The 13,545-nt window shown below is 35.9% G+C and overlaps 8 protein-coding genes and 1 long non-coding RNA gene across 9 annotated transcripts; 6 read left to right on the top strand and 3 right to left on the bottom strand.

Annotated features, from left to right (window-relative positions):
• The first annotated feature begins 8 nt into the window (after positions 1-8).
• Positions 9-448, top strand: LOC109582931 (uncharacterized). Its single transcript, XR_002185291.1, has 2 exons — positions 9-96; positions 153-448. It is a non-coding gene; the product is annotated as an uncharacterized LOC109582931 (long non-coding RNA).
• Positions 449-514: 66 nt separating this feature from the next.
• Positions 515-1,219, bottom strand: LOC100641258 (AP-2 complex subunit alpha-2-like). The gene is made up of 4 exons (XM_011406422.2): positions 1,078-1,219; positions 955-1,024; positions 747-881; positions 515-669 (listed from the first exon to the last, which is right to left on the bottom strand). The coding sequence occupies exons 1-4, from the start codon at positions 1,149-1,151 to the stop codon at positions 592-594; spliced, it is 357 nt and encodes a 118-aa protein (XP_011404724.1). The 5' UTR covers positions 1,152-1,219; the 3' UTR covers positions 515-591.
• A 649-nt stretch (positions 1,220-1,868) lies between these two features.
• Positions 1,869-3,257, top strand: LOC100641131 (DNA polymerase delta catalytic subunit-like). The gene is made up of 7 exons (XM_011406446.2): positions 1,869-1,969; positions 2,027-2,097; positions 2,166-2,324; positions 2,369-2,604; positions 2,646-2,762; positions 2,847-3,000; positions 3,054-3,257. Exons 1-7 carry the CDS (start codon positions 1,946-1,948, stop codon positions 3,148-3,150), a joined length of 858 nt encoding a protein of 285 aa, XP_011404748.1. The 5' UTR covers positions 1,869-1,945; the 3' UTR covers positions 3,151-3,257.
• LOC100637840 (ATPase inhibitor, mitochondrial-like) lies at positions 3,154-3,871 on the bottom strand. Its single transcript, XM_003387464.3, has 5 exons — positions 3,746-3,871; positions 3,683-3,693; positions 3,561-3,624; positions 3,382-3,474; positions 3,154-3,320 (listed from the first exon to the last, which is right to left on the bottom strand). Exons 1-5 carry the CDS (start codon positions 3,830-3,832, stop codon positions 3,258-3,260), a joined length of 318 nt encoding a protein of 105 aa, XP_003387512.1. The 5' UTR covers positions 3,833-3,871; the 3' UTR covers positions 3,154-3,257.
• Positions 3,872-3,873: 2 nt separating this feature from the next.
• On the top strand, positions 3,874-6,116 carry LOC100641004 (tectonic-3-like). The gene is made up of 7 exons (XM_019998009.1): positions 3,874-4,125; positions 4,178-4,245; positions 4,297-4,414; positions 4,462-5,400; positions 5,444-5,633; positions 5,679-5,804; positions 5,855-6,116. The coding sequence occupies exons 1-7, from the start codon at positions 3,893-3,895 to the stop codon at positions 6,086-6,088; spliced, it is 1,908 nt and encodes a 635-aa protein (XP_019853568.1). The 5' UTR covers positions 3,874-3,892; the 3' UTR covers positions 6,089-6,116.
• LOC100637717 (leucine zipper transcription factor-like protein 1) lies at positions 6,101-7,696 on the top strand. The gene is made up of 8 exons (XM_003387463.3): positions 6,101-6,191; positions 6,237-6,395; positions 6,466-6,629; positions 6,763-6,892; positions 6,969-7,034; positions 7,103-7,294; positions 7,343-7,488; positions 7,553-7,696. The coding sequence occupies exons 1-8, from the start codon at positions 6,189-6,191 to the stop codon at positions 7,569-7,571; spliced, it is 879 nt and encodes a 292-aa protein (XP_003387511.1). The 5' UTR covers positions 6,101-6,188; the 3' UTR covers positions 7,572-7,696.
• A 17-nt stretch (positions 7,697-7,713) lies between these two features.
• Positions 7,714-9,503, top strand: LOC100640881 (solute carrier family 35 member B1-like). Its single transcript, XM_011406444.2, has 6 exons — positions 7,714-8,008; positions 8,159-8,250; positions 8,315-8,442; positions 8,490-8,699; positions 8,746-8,872; positions 9,108-9,503. Exons 1-6 carry the CDS (start codon positions 7,803-7,805, stop codon positions 9,446-9,448), a joined length of 1,104 nt encoding a protein of 367 aa, XP_011404746.2. The 5' UTR covers positions 7,714-7,802; the 3' UTR covers positions 9,449-9,503.
• A 23-nt stretch (positions 9,504-9,526) lies between these two features.
• On the top strand, positions 9,527-11,814 carry LOC100640754 (integrin-alpha FG-GAP repeat-containing protein 2-like). Its single transcript, XM_003387487.3, has 12 exons — positions 9,527-9,670; positions 9,731-9,829; positions 9,878-9,919; positions 9,968-10,027; positions 10,082-10,169; positions 10,237-10,355; positions 10,411-10,951; positions 11,027-11,115; positions 11,194-11,311; positions 11,358-11,494; positions 11,616-11,661; positions 11,713-11,814. The coding sequence occupies exons 1-12, from the start codon at positions 9,569-9,571 to the stop codon at positions 11,796-11,798; spliced, it is 1,527 nt and encodes a 508-aa protein (XP_003387535.2). The 5' UTR covers positions 9,527-9,568; the 3' UTR covers positions 11,799-11,814.
• On the bottom strand, positions 11,781-13,522 carry LOC105313212 (uncharacterized). The gene is made up of 6 exons (XM_011406443.2): positions 13,339-13,522; positions 13,084-13,287; positions 12,573-12,734; positions 12,190-12,509; positions 12,047-12,138; positions 11,781-11,942 (listed from the first exon to the last, which is right to left on the bottom strand). Exons 1-6 carry the CDS (start codon positions 13,459-13,461, stop codon positions 11,854-11,856), a joined length of 990 nt encoding a protein of 329 aa, XP_011404745.1. The 5' UTR covers positions 13,462-13,522; the 3' UTR covers positions 11,781-11,853.
• Positions 13,523-13,545: the final 23 nt, after the last annotated feature.

The following is a 13,545-nucleotide window of genomic DNA, read 5'->3' as shown; positions in this document are numbered from 1 at the left end:
TTTTGTTAGGTTGGTCCAGTGTTTCATCAAAATAAGGACAAGATTAGCTCAACAACACAAAAGATAATTGAAGATGAAATTAAAAGATTGTTAAAAGTGAGGAAGAGAGAGAGAGAGGGAGGGAGGGACATGATTATAATCATTACTATCAGGAGAGTCATGACAGAGCTTACCAGCTGCTAAAGACTCATGCTACAGAACACAAAAGACTAGCGGAAGGTTTATTGAAGTATGAGACTTTAGATTTAGAAGAAATTAAACAAGTGATCAGTGGGAAGCCATTATCAAGATCAGTATAAACCACACCCACTGTCCCTCTCTTGTGTTGTATTGTCATTGCATTCATTTATGTATTATATTAATAATAATAATAATAATAATAATAATAATAATAATAATAATAGTTCAGCAATGTTTTTAATAGGACAAGAAGCAAATCTATAAGAAACTAATAATAATAATAATTAAATGGGTGTGGCAACCTAACAGTTAATTAATATTAATAACTGCAAGAGAGGAGGAGATTAGAGACTGAGAGAGAGGGAGAATGTGTTTTAATAATGGAAGCAGTTTATAAATAATAATATCATCCTAGAATAGCTCAGAAATCAATTCATTGAAATTCCTTGACACCGACTCATGACTGGTCCTCAAGGTCAGGCGATATTGCTAGAGAAAGATTTAAATTAATTCACAAAATATAATTGCTCCTTAATTCGTGGGTGTGTCTAATGATGATGTCATACTTTTGTCTGATGGTTTGGCTCAAGACGTAGCAAGCAACCGACCAAAACCTTCTTCGTCTTCACAATACAGGCACTCACAAAATTATCAGGATTAGGATCAATTCCCTCTAGCACTGAGAAACCAAATCCAGTCAGCTGGAGGGAGAGAGAGAGAGAGAGAGAGAGAGAGAGGGAGAGTGAGAGGATGAATAATATTCAATTTAGTTACTTTAGTAGAGGCTGTTTCTTTGTCCATCGGTTGTGTGGCAGTGAATATTTTTTGACTTTCTTGGGCAGGACTAAAGGAGGAGGAGGAGGAAGAAAGTTAATGAATTGATGTTTCTTCTCTTACTTTGCCAGCTGCTTCCAACGTGAAAAGAAGGTCGGACTATCCATAGTGACCTTCTCTGAAAACTTGTGCAACATGATAGGGATTTTAACAAGAAACTGCTGCGGAGAACCACCAGTGCTGTATGGATAGAATATAATAATAAATACAACAATATCAGCACTTAAACTTAAGTACATGTACATGCACATTCAGAATTTTGACGTTTTCTTAAAATGGCCATAACTTGAAAAATTGAAGTCGGAATCAGCTCAAACTTTCTACACAGCATAAGGGCATCAATATGTATCAGAAAATGTAATAAAAATTGTGGGTGATTTCGGAGCCATTTTTTGAAAAAACCATGGGCTATAGTACAGGGATTTTTTCAGAATTTTGACGTTTTCTTAAAATGGCCATAACTTGAAAAATTAAAGTCGGAATCAGCTCAAACTTTCTACATAGCATAAGGGCATCAATATGTATCAGAAAATGTAATAAAAATTGGAGGTGATTTCGGAGCCATTTTTTGAAAAAACCATGGGCTATAGTACAGGGATTTTTTCAGAATTTTGACGTTTTCTTAAAATGGCCATAACTTGAAAAATTAAAGTCGGAATCAGCTCAAACTTTCTACACAGTATAAGTACATCAATATGTATCAGAAAATGTAATAAAAATTGGGGGTAGAAGTAGAGACTTCATGTACACTGTACACATTTATTATTATTATTATTATTATTATTATTATTATTATTATTATTAATAGGTTTACTATCCTTATTTTTATTATTATTATTATTATTATTAATAGGTTTATTATCCTTATTTATTAATTAATAAGAAGCGTTATGCTGGTTTGTGTTTCTCTTCTCCTGAGAATTATGACAAAATGGACTGCAAAGGATTGGAAACAGTAAGAGAGAGAGAGAGGGGGGGGAGTGGCAATATTAATTATGATTATTCTTTGAAGGTCAGACGAGACAATTGTCCTCTTGTTGCCAACCTATTGAACACATGTTTACATAAAATATTGATAGAGAGGTATTCATTTATTTATTTGTTTTATTTAATTAATTTATTAATTTATTTTATTTATTTATTTATTTCAGAGCACCTTTTGAAGCTCTTGAATATGCTAAGGGAACTATATCTGATCTCTTGTGTAACCGTATTGACATCTCACAGCTGGTAATATCTAAAGAACTGACTAGAACTAGCACAAGCAAAGAATACGTCAATAAACTAGCTCATGTGGAGCTAGCAGAAAAGTAAAGATATTAATATTATATTATTAGTTTATTTCCACGTCTAGAATGCGTAAGAGAGACGCTGGCTCCGCCCCTAATCTAGGCGACAGGGTACCCTATGTTATTATCGCCAGTGCTAAAGGAACACCTGCCTATAAGAAGGCAGAGGATCCTATTTATGTACTAGAGAACAACGTCCCCATTGATACCGAGTACTACCTTGAGAACCAGCTGGCCAAACCACTACTGAGAATATTTGAGCCGATATTGGGAGACAGCAAAGCTCATTCTGAATTGCTCAGTAAGCCACACCTATTAGTCACACCTCTTTACGTCCAGTAGAGGGTGATCACACTCGGTCTAGGACAGTAAAGACCTCATCAGCTCAGGGAGGGTTGTTTGGGTTCACGACAAAACGTAGCACCTGTATCGGATGTAAATCTGTTCTAGACAATAACGGTATGATGTCATATTGAATACATTATCAGTTACTAATTTTAGTACAAGTAGCTAAAAATAGACTTTAATAACTCTCTCCTCCAGATGGTGTAGTGTGTCCACATTGCCAGCCATTATTGTCAGGATTATATCAAAAAGAAATGGTCCAGCTCTCCCAGTTAGAAGAGAAGTTTTCTCAGCTTTGGACCCAATGCCAGCGTTGCCAAGGGAGCCTTCATGAAGACGTTATATGTACCAGGTAACTGCTCTTGATTTATACATTATCACCCTCTCCCTCTCTCTCTCTTCTAGTCGTGATTGCCCCATATTCTACATGAGAGTTAAAGTTAGGAAAGACTTAGATGCACAGGATAAAATACTTCAAAGATTCGGCCCACCAATCTGGTAGAGATTTAACAATTGACACAACTACTGAACTATTATTAATAACTAACAACAATAATAATTAATAATTAATGATTATTATTATGGTCACAGGTTATGCTCTAATGGCTATTAATGATCCTCCATCTTCTTCTTGTGTCGCTCAATCTTCTCCTTGTGCCTCTTGATCTGCTCCTGGAAGGAGGAGGAGGAGATTATAATAATCAATTAATTACACAATGGCTGGCATATTTACCTCTAGCTCTTTGATGGACTGGGTGTGTGCATCAATTTCTTCTTTGTGATGTTCGTTTGCATGGTCCTTCAGCTTTTGCAGCTGCTCTTGTTCCTACAAGAGAACAGCAATCAGATGGAACCACCAATTAATGTCCACTCCCACTACTGCTGTGTGTGCATTATTATCATTATACATACTAAGCGTCTGAAGTATTGATCTTCTATTGCTTTCTCTTTCTTGCTAAATGCACCTCCAGCATCTCTACAACGTGCATGAACATAATTATGTGTCTATAAGTACACGTGTGTGTGTTTCTCACCTAATGGCTCCCTACGATTGATAAGAACAGATTAAGTGTGTTATTTAAAATGATTATTAGTACCTCATCGCTGTACCAGCGAGCAGATAACAGAGGGAGAGCCCTGCGAGTACTGATTCCACTCAAAACGTGCAACTTGTTCAACGCCATCTTGTTTGTTGATAAAGTGGGTGGAGCTACAAGTGCTGCTCTTTAATTAGAGTGCTCAAAATGGCGGTTCTTGGCTCTCTTTATTTTACAATTGTCTTGTTTATTTCTTGTAGATCTCAGAATACTTCATCAGTGTTCCCTGGTTCTGGTGATGATGAATCTAGTGTTCTTCTTTTACCCACCCTTACCTCCTCTGTCTTCTATTTCTCCTCCTCCTCTACTCGCTCCTCCTCTACTAGTATCTCTACTACTAGTGTTAGTACCAGCAATCCTTCAGTCACTGTTATCAATGCGTGAGTTTATTTATTTATTTACTTATTTTATTTATTTTATTTATTTTTATAGTTCCCCGACTCCAACAAATTCAGTGCCAACGATTAATGATTTCAATTTAATTGATGAATTCAGCTCAGGTAAAAGTACACAATACATTATATTTTAAACTTTCTCTCTCTCTCTCTCAGTCAGTGACTGTTCCTGTGATATTACAGTTTCATTATGTGATGTCTATTGTTGCTGTGACACTGATTGTACCACTGACGATATATCATCTTTTACCAGCTGCAGCAACATTCAAACTGAGTCAGTGTTTGAATACATTGATACATGTTCCTTTGCTTCACATGTAGGACCTCCATAAGTCGTTGTCTGCCAGTGTCGGTTTTATTTCGTACGTCATTACTAAGTACAAGTGGGTCAGATCTCTTCTGCATATACACTGATAATTATCCTGGCAGATTAATGTTCACCCCATCAACTCTTATTAATGATATAAACGATTTTAATACTCAGTTATCCTTGTTTCAAAGAACTGGTGACCGGTTGACCACTGTACCTACATACATACCATTGTACCCTCCCAGTAACCCTGGCCAATATGAATCAGGCGATTTATTGAGTACCAGCAGTAGAGGGTATTTAACTTTACCCTCTCCTCTTAACGGAGACCTGTGTCATGACGGGAACCCAATCACTTATCTCATTGATCAGAGATCAGTCTGTTCACGCGTGTTATCTCAAACTGGATCAGATTGCGTTAATGGATCATATCTTGATCCTGTCAGCTATTACGATAATATATCAATATTAGTGATTTCTGGATCAGAATCAACAGCTAATCAGATCATATCATGTAAAGACGTTAACAGTCAATCAGTATCATGCTCACGTCCCTATTATAATGGCTCTCACTGCAGCAATGTGCTGAGGGGTCTGGAGTATGTGATATTTCACAATGGAACCCAGGGGGTCACACTTGTTAATATTAGCATTACAGTACAGGATGGTGTCCCAGCTGGTAGTACTGTCTATCAAGAGTATTCTGTGAGGTTCATATCAGCAGCTGCTAATGTTTCCGATTACATACTAAAGAGGTCAGGGGCTCCAGGATATATTGATGGGGCTCCAGTTCTAATGGGACAGTTGGTTGGTGGTACAGTAACTCTACCTCTTCATGCCAGCAGCTGGTTGACCCTAGCTAGGGGAGGAGGAGGAGGAGGAGAATGTACTAATGAAGTTAGAGAAAGTGTCACTTTTCGGGATAGTATCAAGACGTCTTGTGTCTTCAGGTATCTGTTTAATTACTGAACTATCACATTATGTGTTCATTAGGCTATCTTCAAGTTCGATTACTGATGGTTGTACCAATGTGTCCACTCAAACTCTTAATTTATTGAGAGGCGTGGCAGTGGGTGGAGCCAGTACTAACATGATGATTGGTGTCTATGGAGACTCTGATCCGAACAATGGGACTGAATGGGTACAGCTGCTTGGCTACTCCGACCTCCCTCCATCCACTGATGTAACTTACTAAATCAATCAATTAATTATTATTTTATTTATTTAGTGCTCGTCTGTCATTACTGGTATTCATTATTATTTATTTTATTCGTTTGAGGGAAGCATTGACACGCCCACTGCTTTAATTACCGGCGGAAAAGTCGAATACATAACACAAGACATCACATCAACGGTATATGCTAATTAATAATAATAATAATTATTATTATTATTTTCTTGTAGTGTTTTGGAGCTCATTGTTCCAATAAAGTATCGTTATATTCCAGTGTCAGTTTCATTCCTGTCTACACAGTTCCTGAGACTGTGTTGAAAACTGCATCCATTACTGATAGAACTAAACTACCTAACGATTTCTTATACCCGCTCCTAGGCACTAGTGGAGTGGGCGGAGTAGGAGGTGGAGCTATGTGGATAATAATAACATTAATAAGCATTATGACAGTATTTTTTAGCTAATTAATTATTCATTAGCATATTGACCACACCTTCTTATAATTATTCATGAATATTAAAAGTAGGCGTGGTGATACACTTTGAAAAAATTACAAGCAAAAAGATGGTAAGTTTTTGTTTTTTTTTTCCTATTATTATTTGTATTGTATAGTCTATTACATTGGGTCTAACACACCACGAGAAGTATATTCAAGAATATTTGGAGTTTATGCGCGGGAAGAGAAGAGACTGTATCCGCTCAGTTGAGTCATCATTTGAATCATTGACAGAGGCCAGACTAATGGAGGACAACACTTTTACCAGCACTGAAGTATTTAGCAGATCACTGTGATATGTACACTGACCCTCCCCTCCCTCCCCCCCTCTCTCTCTCTCAATAGGTTCAGGAGATGGTGAGTGGTATATGGACTGCCATTGAAGTTGATCTAGAGGCTGAACTGATCAACAGTAGCCACATGAGCGCCATCTTAATGAGGCAGCTCTTTCAACAGGCGGAGAGAGTACACATGAGAATGCAACCACAGATTGCAGAAATTGAAAACAAGTAAATGAGGAGGTGGAGGGTTAATGTTTTATCACATTTACTGGAATTTATGTCAATTGGAATCACAGAATACTTTACAATTACAGGAATTTAATGATGAATTGATGAATGATTGATGATGATTTTCTTTTAGAGTTGTTCTTGAAGAAATGGCTGCTTATGAAAGACAGCAGGCCTCAGACAATAAGAAGAATATCAGTGGGAGGAAGCAGCTGGAGCCGATTGCATTCACAGGATCAGGAGAATCTGCTCTACTACAAAAAGTATTATTATTATTATTATTATTATTATTATTATTATTATTATTATTATTAATCACTGATTACTGCTGTGGTTTAGGAAATTGATCGTTTGACTGCTGAGAATAACAAGTTACGTGAAAGGATACAGTTCCTTGAAAAGAAGGTACTCTACCGTATATTTATTGCTTATAATATACATGTGATCATTGTTTCTTTGTTCATATTATCTAGGCTACTTCTTTTCTTGAAGAGAAGGATAAAATAAAATCCAAGCTGCAAGTATCATCATCAAATACGAACTCCTCCTCCTCTAAAGATGAAGAGGTCCTTGCGTTACAAGAAGCATTTGCTGCTCTTCAAGTTCAATACTCTGTTACTCATCAGCACTCGTCAGAACTTCAAGAAAAACTATCAACTACGAATGTAAGTTATTAATAGTTATTGCTAGTTATTAATAATGGTTATTAACAGGAAGAGTTGCTGCGGGTAAGTGAGGAATTGAAAAGGGCCAACGAAGAACTTGACAAGAAGATATCTCAAACCAACCAGTTTCAAACTTTAAAGAAACTTCTAGAATCAAAGAACGAGCAGCTGAAAGAACTGAGGACTAAGCTAAAGTTTGTACTATCCTTTCATCATTTTATTTAATACTCGATCCGACTTTCTCTCTCCTATTTCTAGAGCTCAAGATAGCCAGTGATTGTTCAGTACTGTTGATATGGCAACCCGATCTTCTTATGATAGACAATAATTATTGATAATTTTAAAGAAGAAGAATTTAAAGAATTTTATTAATGGTTATGTTGTTACACGTGCATACTTCAATTTGATTGGTCACAGTCATACCCTGCTTTTGTAAGGGAGGGAATTTTGTGGTGTGTCAATTTGATGTAAATATCTCTTTTGCTGCTTCACTTGTTTCAAGTGTGTGATGTCTACAAGACAAAGAACAAAGAAAGTCCTTGTACCAAGTAATGGAGTAGTGTCTAGTAAAAAGAAGAAAATGGCAGAGCCTCCTTCTACTAGTAATAAGACCCGCACACCAACTGGCAGCAACAACTCCCCCTTCTTATTGATTGGATGTTTCTTGGGAATATTCTGCTCTTATTTTGTGTATGGAATCTTACAAGAGAGAATGTAAGACCAGCTGTAGTACTACACTGTGTACATAATATCCATTGTTATTATCTTAATATTAGTTTTAGTAGATTTTGTCATAAATAAATCAGTATTATTATTATTATTATTATTTCTATTATTATTATTATTATTATTATTATTTTGTAGTACTAAGAGAGATTTTGGTGGTGAGAAGTTTCGGTTTTTTATGTTTTTGGTTTCATTTCAATGCATCATTAATGCTGCTGTAGCTAAAGGAGGTATGTAATAATAATAATTATTATTATTATGATTATTATTATTATTGTTATTCTTTACTCACAGCTTCCTGGTATAAGAAGGAGTCTCTCTCACTCAAACCATTGCCCATGTACAGTGTCCTCTCGCTCAGTTACGTTGGAGCAATGGTGACCAGTAACAGTGCACTGGCCTACATTACGTACCCTACACAGGTGGAGTGGCCAATCATTAGTTACTTTATAATTTTAAAATCTTTTAGGTTTTGGGGAAATCAGCTAAGCCGATCCCTGTAATGGTGCTAGGTGTTCTAATTAATAAAAAGAAGTATCCATTAATTAAATATTTATGTATATTAATGATCGTCTGTGGAGTCGGACTGTTCCTTTATAAAGACACACCCACTAATAATAATAATAATAGTACCAATACTAAATTGTTTAATATTCTTGGAATAGGAGAATTGCTAGTTGTAAGTTGTTGTTTGTTTATTTATTTATTTGTTTGTTGTTTGTTAGTTTATATCATTGTCATTGGATGGGGTCACTGGGGTTCTTCAAGAAAGATTAAAGGCTTCTCATAATGTCTCGGCATTACAGTTGATGTTTGGCGTTAACTGTATTGCTCCTGTTTACCTAATCACAGGTAAGTATACTGATGTAATGTTTTATACATATACATGTACTTATGTTGTGTAGAAAGTTTGAGCTGATTCCAATCAAAGTTTGATTTTTATGAATTTTTGAAGTTGTTGAAAAATAGGACAAAAGTCTCTGTACTATAGTACAGGATGTTTTATCAAAAATGGCATCCTAGTGCATATATTATGATAATTATTACAGTCCAACTGTACAATATTAAACTCTCCTCTCATTGTTAGGGCTACTAGTCACAGGGGAAGGACTCACTGCTCTATACTTCATAGGTCGTCATCCTGAGGTGACTCTAAACCTAATAGCATTCAGCCTTGCTAGTGCTATTGGCCAGTTATTCATATTCATAACAATAACAACATATGGTCCACTAACATGTGCTGTCTTTACCACCACTCGTAAATTCTTCACAATACTAATGTCAGTTCTGTTGTTTGGGAACACTTTGCTTCAAAGGCAATGGGTTGCTGTGGCCCTAGTCTTCATTGGCCTGTCAATAGATGCTTACATTGGCTCCAAGAAGAAGACGGAGCAAACTAAACAGCAGCAACAAACTCAGATAGCTTAATTATTATTTAATTATCTCATCTTTCTCTTTTATAAATATTTTTCAATAATTAAAATTCATGATTTTTAGGAAGGAGGTGTGGCCAATTTTAACCCTTTGTATACTTGATTAATTTTTGTGATGAATTCTCGTTCTGTATCATTTGTTGATAGACTGGAATTAGAATTTACTGGAAATCACTTCTCACATGCTCTAACTTTAGGAGATGTGGACGGAGATGGAGTAATTTATTTATTTTTTGCATCATTTTAATAACATCATGTTATAAATCTCTTCTGTTAGCTCAATGAGTTTATCATTGGTAATGTCGAAGGACAGTTGTCAGTTTTTAAAGGAAATACTTCAGGAAAACCCTGGCGTAGTGCAACAGGATTAGGATCTGTAAGAAATAAACCATTTGATTAATTATTAATTCATTAATATTATCAGATAACGTGTGTCACTACTGGTGATCTATTTAATACAGGGAAGGTAATATTCATTAATAATAATTGATTGATTAGTTATTATTATTAATAGGTTCAATTAATATGCATCAATGCAATGGGGATGTGCTATATATTCAGCTTATATCGTTCAGTAAGCATTAATTAATTAATTAATTAATAATAATAATATTATTATTATTATTAGTCAAAGTCAAGGACAGGTAGTGCAGTGGAGCCAGTACACACGCAGGAACTGCCTCCTAATATTAAAGTGATGATCATCGCCAGCATAGGTCAGTTTATTATTATTATTATTATTATTATTATTATTATTATTATTATATTGTACTGTTATGCTAGCTCCTGACAATAAGGAAGAACTGTTTGTTGGTCACACTGACCGATATATTGGAGTCTACCGCTGGACTAACGACTTTAACAGGTTGGAGTTACGTCACAGATTAACACTGGAAAGACAAGTCAGGAGAGAGAGAGGGAGGGAGGAAAATGGATATTATTATAATATCCTCATAGATTGGTTCATTATCTGTTACCATGACATCAGATGGGCGGAGTCAACTCCTTGTGTCTCAAGTGGGCGGTACTTACGTTCCCCTGGAATATGTAGAGAATGTTGAGGACCTCTTCCCCTCCATATCCTCCTCTTCAATGTTATCAGATAATTCTACTAAAGATATTCAAGACTCCAGCGACACTGGCAGAGGAGACAAGGAGAACTACATTAACATGAGTTTAGAGAATGAGCCGGAGGAGAAGAGGAGGGCAAGTGACTCCGTCAGTCTTAAACAAAATAAAACACCAAAAGTTTCTAGACACTCCTCCACTGGTGATGTCTTGGAAACTAAAATACGTAGAAATAGCAGTCGGTCCTCTTTCAAAGGCTCAGAGTCCCTTTTATCAAGATACCGGCTTCATGTGAATGGTATTGTTGGTATAGCTCAAAGGAATAGTCCATCATCCGTTACTGAAGCAGTTGGGGATTTGACGTCAAAATCTGATCTGTTTGATGAAGAGCAAAAGCACTCAAATATAGTTGCATTGTGTACCCTTGGGGGTAAGTGTTATTTGTTGTTGTTGTTGTTTTTATTATTATTGTTGTTGTTTTTATTATTGTTGTTGTTGTTTTTAGGTTGTATACGTTTTATGAAAGATGAAAAGAAGATTTGGGAGCATCAGGTTGATCATAATTTATTTGCTATCTCTAAACTGGATGTCACTGTTAGTGTAAACATTTAAAAATTGAACTTTATTATTTCTTTTTTATCTCCCTCTCTCTCTCCCTCTCTCTCTCCTCAGAATGACGGTCAAGATGAGATTATTGTTTGTTCATGGAATGGTGTCACTTATATTCTTGATCACTCGCGTAACGTAGTTAGGTATAAGTTTGAAGATAATGTCTGTGCATTTTGTGCTGGTAAGCATTGAAAATTTAAACATAAAACAGTTATTATTATCATTAGGTATGTTTGGTTTTACTTCTGAGCATAATAAACCAGTTCTTATTTACTCGACATTTTTTAATAAAATTTATGTTTATCACAACATAACTCTGTCATCCATTCCACCTTCCAATTTGACACTTCAACTGTCAAGAAAAGTAAGTACTTAAAGTATCCTCTAAAATCATTGAGTTTTGAAGCTTAAACTTACCTCCTGATGGTAGAACAGTTTAATTTTGATTATTTTTGTGTGAGTGAATTATGCCTGTGTTATTATAGGCCATTGTTCCTGAAGAAATTGGCAGAACATTGCAGTCAATGTCAGGTTAAATAAATAAAATTTAATAATAGTAATAATTCAAATAATATACTACAGATGAAGATAAGAGAAGATTAATACAAGGTTTATTGTACAACACTCAAGACATTTCTACTATCATAAGTTACTTTAAAAATCAATAATAATAATAATAATAATTATTATTATTATTATTATTAAATACAATGATTTCTTCAACTAGATATGGAGTGGATCCCTGTGTCCATAGATCTGGTTAGTAGTCTTGTACATGTTGGGAACTGTATCCAGCAGATCAGTGTCAATAACTGTATAATGACCAGATAATAATGAGAATGAGAGAATAGTGGGGAAATGGTTTTATTGTACATATACATAATGGTGGATATGTCTTTACTGTGTGTATATGTACCTGTTGATGCAAAGGTTGGTGGTACTAATGTTTGGAATGGGTTCCTCTTAGAATGATCAGTAAATTGTGAGGAGTACTGTGTCTTCAATCCACTAGATAATAAATTAAATACTACCAATCCTCTCTTATGTAGTTGGGCTCACTTTGATACAAGTACTGGTTGTCTTCTGGTTTGGCTAAAGGTTAATCTACTAGTTCCTTGTCTATCTGTCCTTTCACTGTGTGGTAGCTTAGGCAATGGATTGATGGCTGGTCCATGTCCCCAAGCTTGTGGGTATCCTTCAGTGGACCAGTAAGTGGCTATGTCTTTCTTTGGATAGCTCTGTAGCTCCCTTTTACCAAACCTCCTGTGGTACCAGTGGTTAGTAGTCAAGTATGGTTGGTGAACATGAAGGATAGCTTGATCAAGGGCATTGAATGGCTGTCCTTGCAATTGTCTGTTTGTATCTGTTGGATTTATTGTCTGGAGAGAGAGAGAGAGGAGGGGAAGTGCTATATCATTTATAATTAATGTTTTTGTTGTTACTTTTGTTGGCCCATTGCTATGGTGATCAGCTAGTATCGTTTCAATCGGATCTGATTGGTCAGTTCGTCTTATGATGTCATCCTTCTTTCCTTGATAATTGTCTTTCATTTCGCTTCTCTGTTGACTCATAGTCAGTGGTCTCCTCCAACTCTTTTCATTTAGCTAAAGATGAGGAAGTGGATGAAGTTAACACAGTGACTATTGGTTAGATCATGAAACTATGTCAGCCTTTTAATGGCAGCACTTTAGACTGTTGATCTGACATTGCAGCAATTTACAGCTCAAGGCTGTGTTCACACTTTCAGATTTGTCAACTGAGCTGAATCAGTGCTCATTAGATCAAAGTGTGAACATGTTTTGTGACTTTTTAAACATTTCTCTATACGGTATAATTATGGCTGACTGCTGCAGCCTGGTCTGTTCAAGTTCTTCTAAAATAGCAGAGTGTGACATTCACTGACTTGCATGTGTGCAACTTTTTAATAATAATTATAATAATTTATGGATGTACCTTGTCTTTTACATGCAGTAAGTAGTTTATCTTATGGAGTGTCGGAGATCTTTTGTAAATGCTGTCCTTTTGTTCAATGTAATCGATTGGTTTATAGCAATGCTCAGTAGCTGTTGTAGGCGAGTATGTGCTCTCAATGCTAGTAGCAGCAAATAGAGGATGAGGATGAGAATATTTTGCAGGAAGTGGCTCTAATAGATAGCTCTAAAGCAAAAAGAATGCTTGACATTGTCAATAATTTAATATCTATTCTACTTTTCTAGTTTTTGCTGCTGGTTCTTGGCGGTATGTATGTCCTATGCCAGTGCTGGTCAAGTGGAGATCGTTCCTCTTGTCCGTTGGACTAATGGTGGACATTGGCAGCTTGTAGCTTGCCATCTTGTATCCTCTTGTAGTCAGTGCTTGCAAGATCTTGTTGCTTGGTTGCTAAGTAACCGTAACTATGGATTTAGTTAACGCCCA

This window comes from Amphimedon queenslandica, unplaced genomic scaffold (genome assembly GCF_000090795.2).
Source record: "Amphimedon queenslandica unplaced genomic scaffold, v1.1 AMPQUscaffold_13344, whole genome shotgun sequence".
In the NCBI taxonomy this organism is placed as follows: domain Eukaryota; kingdom Metazoa; phylum Porifera; class Demospongiae; order Haplosclerida; family Niphatidae; genus Amphimedon; species Amphimedon queenslandica.
The sequence above is the reverse complement of the archived record's forward strand: the minus strand, read 5'-3'. Positions and strand labels throughout refer to the sequence as shown.

Excerpts from the sequence above, each read along its gene's own strand:
- LOC100637840 (XM_003387464.3), bottom strand. The coding sequence starts at position 3,832 with ATGGCGTTGAACAAGTTGCACGTTTTGAGTGGAATCAGTACTCGCAGG. Across the intron at positions 3,475-3,560 it reads ATCAATACTTCAGACGCTTA|GAACAAGAGCAGCTGCAAAA; the intron begins GTATGTATAATG and ends GTTCTCTTGTAG. Across the intron at positions 3,321-3,381 it reads AGTCCATCAAAGAGCTAGAG|GAGCAGATCAAGAGGCACAA; the intron begins GTAAATATGCCA and ends TCCTCCTTCCAG.
- LOC100640754 (XM_003387487.3), top strand. The coding sequence starts at position 9,569 with ATGAATTCTCGTTCTGTATCATTTGTTGATAGACTGGAATTAGAATTT. Across the intron at positions 10,952-11,026 it reads TGCATTGTGTACCCTTGGGG|GTTGTATACGTTTTATGAAA; the intron begins GTAAGTGTTATT and ends TGTTGTTTTTAG. Across the intron at positions 11,495-11,615 it reads CACTTCAACTGTCAAGAAAA|GCCATTGTTCCTGAAGAAAT; the intron begins GTAAGTACTTAA and ends GTGTTATTATAG.
- LOC100640881 (XM_011406444.2), top strand. The coding sequence starts at position 7,803 with ATGTCTACAAGACAAAGAACAAAGAAAGTCCTTGTACCAAGTAATGGA. Across the intron at positions 8,009-8,158 it reads GGAATCTTACAAGAGAGAAT|TACTAAGAGAGATTTTGGTG; the intron begins GTAAGACCAGCT and ends ATTATTTTGTAG. Across the intron at positions 8,251-8,314 it reads TGCTGCTGTAGCTAAAGGAG|CTTCCTGGTATAAGAAGGAG; the intron begins GTATGTAATAAT and ends CTTTACTCACAG.
- LOC100641004 (XM_019998009.1), top strand. The coding sequence starts at position 3,893 with ATGGCGGTTCTTGGCTCTCTTTATTTTACAATTGTCTTGTTTATTTCT. Across the intron at positions 4,246-4,296 it reads AATTGATGAATTCAGCTCAG|TCAGTGACTGTTCCTGTGAT; the intron begins GTAAAAGTACAC and ends TCTCTCTCTCAG. Across the intron at positions 5,401-5,443 it reads AAGACGTCTTGTGTCTTCAG|GCTATCTTCAAGTTCGATTA; the intron begins GTATCTGTTTAA and ends TGTGTTCATTAG.
- LOC105313212 (XM_011406443.2), bottom strand. The coding sequence starts at position 13,461 with ATGGCAAGCTACAAGCTGCCAATGTCCACCATTAGTCCAACGGACAAG. Across the intron at positions 13,288-13,338 it reads CAGCAGCAAAAACTAGAAAA|AGCTATCTATTAGAGCCACT; the intron begins GTAGAATAGATA and ends TTTTTGCTTTAG. Across the intron at positions 12,139-12,189 it reads CAACCAGTACTTGTATCAAA|TGGATTGAAGACACAGTACT; the intron begins GTGAGCCCAACT and ends TTTATTATCTAG.
- LOC100637717 (XM_003387463.3), top strand. Across the intron at positions 6,893-6,968 it reads AATCTGCTCTACTACAAAAA|GAAATTGATCGTTTGACTGC; the intron begins GTATTATTATTA and ends GCTGTGGTTTAG. Across the intron at positions 7,295-7,342 it reads AAAAACTATCAACTACGAAT|GAAGAGTTGCTGCGGGTAAG; the intron begins GTAAGTTATTAA and ends GGTTATTAACAG.
- LOC100641131 (XM_011406446.2), top strand. The coding sequence starts at position 1,946 with ATGGACTGCAAAGGATTGGAAACA. Across the intron at positions 2,325-2,368 it reads CATGTGGAGCTAGCAGAAAA|AATGCGTAAGAGAGACGCTG; the intron begins GTAAAGATATTA and ends TTCCACGTCTAG. Across the intron at positions 2,605-2,645 it reads AGCTCATTCTGAATTGCTCA|AGGGTGATCACACTCGGTCT; the intron begins GTAAGCCACACC and ends TACGTCCAGTAG.
- LOC100641258 (XM_011406422.2), bottom strand. The coding sequence starts at position 1,151 with ATGTTGCACAAGTTTTCAGAGAAGGTCACTATGGATAGTCCGACCTTC. Across the intron at positions 1,025-1,077 it reads CGTTGGAAGCAGCTGGCAAA|TCCTGCCCAAGAAAGTCAAA; the intron begins GTAAGAGAAGAA and ends CTCCTCCTTTAG. Across the intron at positions 670-746 it reads AGCCAAACCATCAGACAAAA|CAATATCGCCTGACCTTGAG; the intron begins GTATGACATCAT and ends ATCTTTCTCTAG.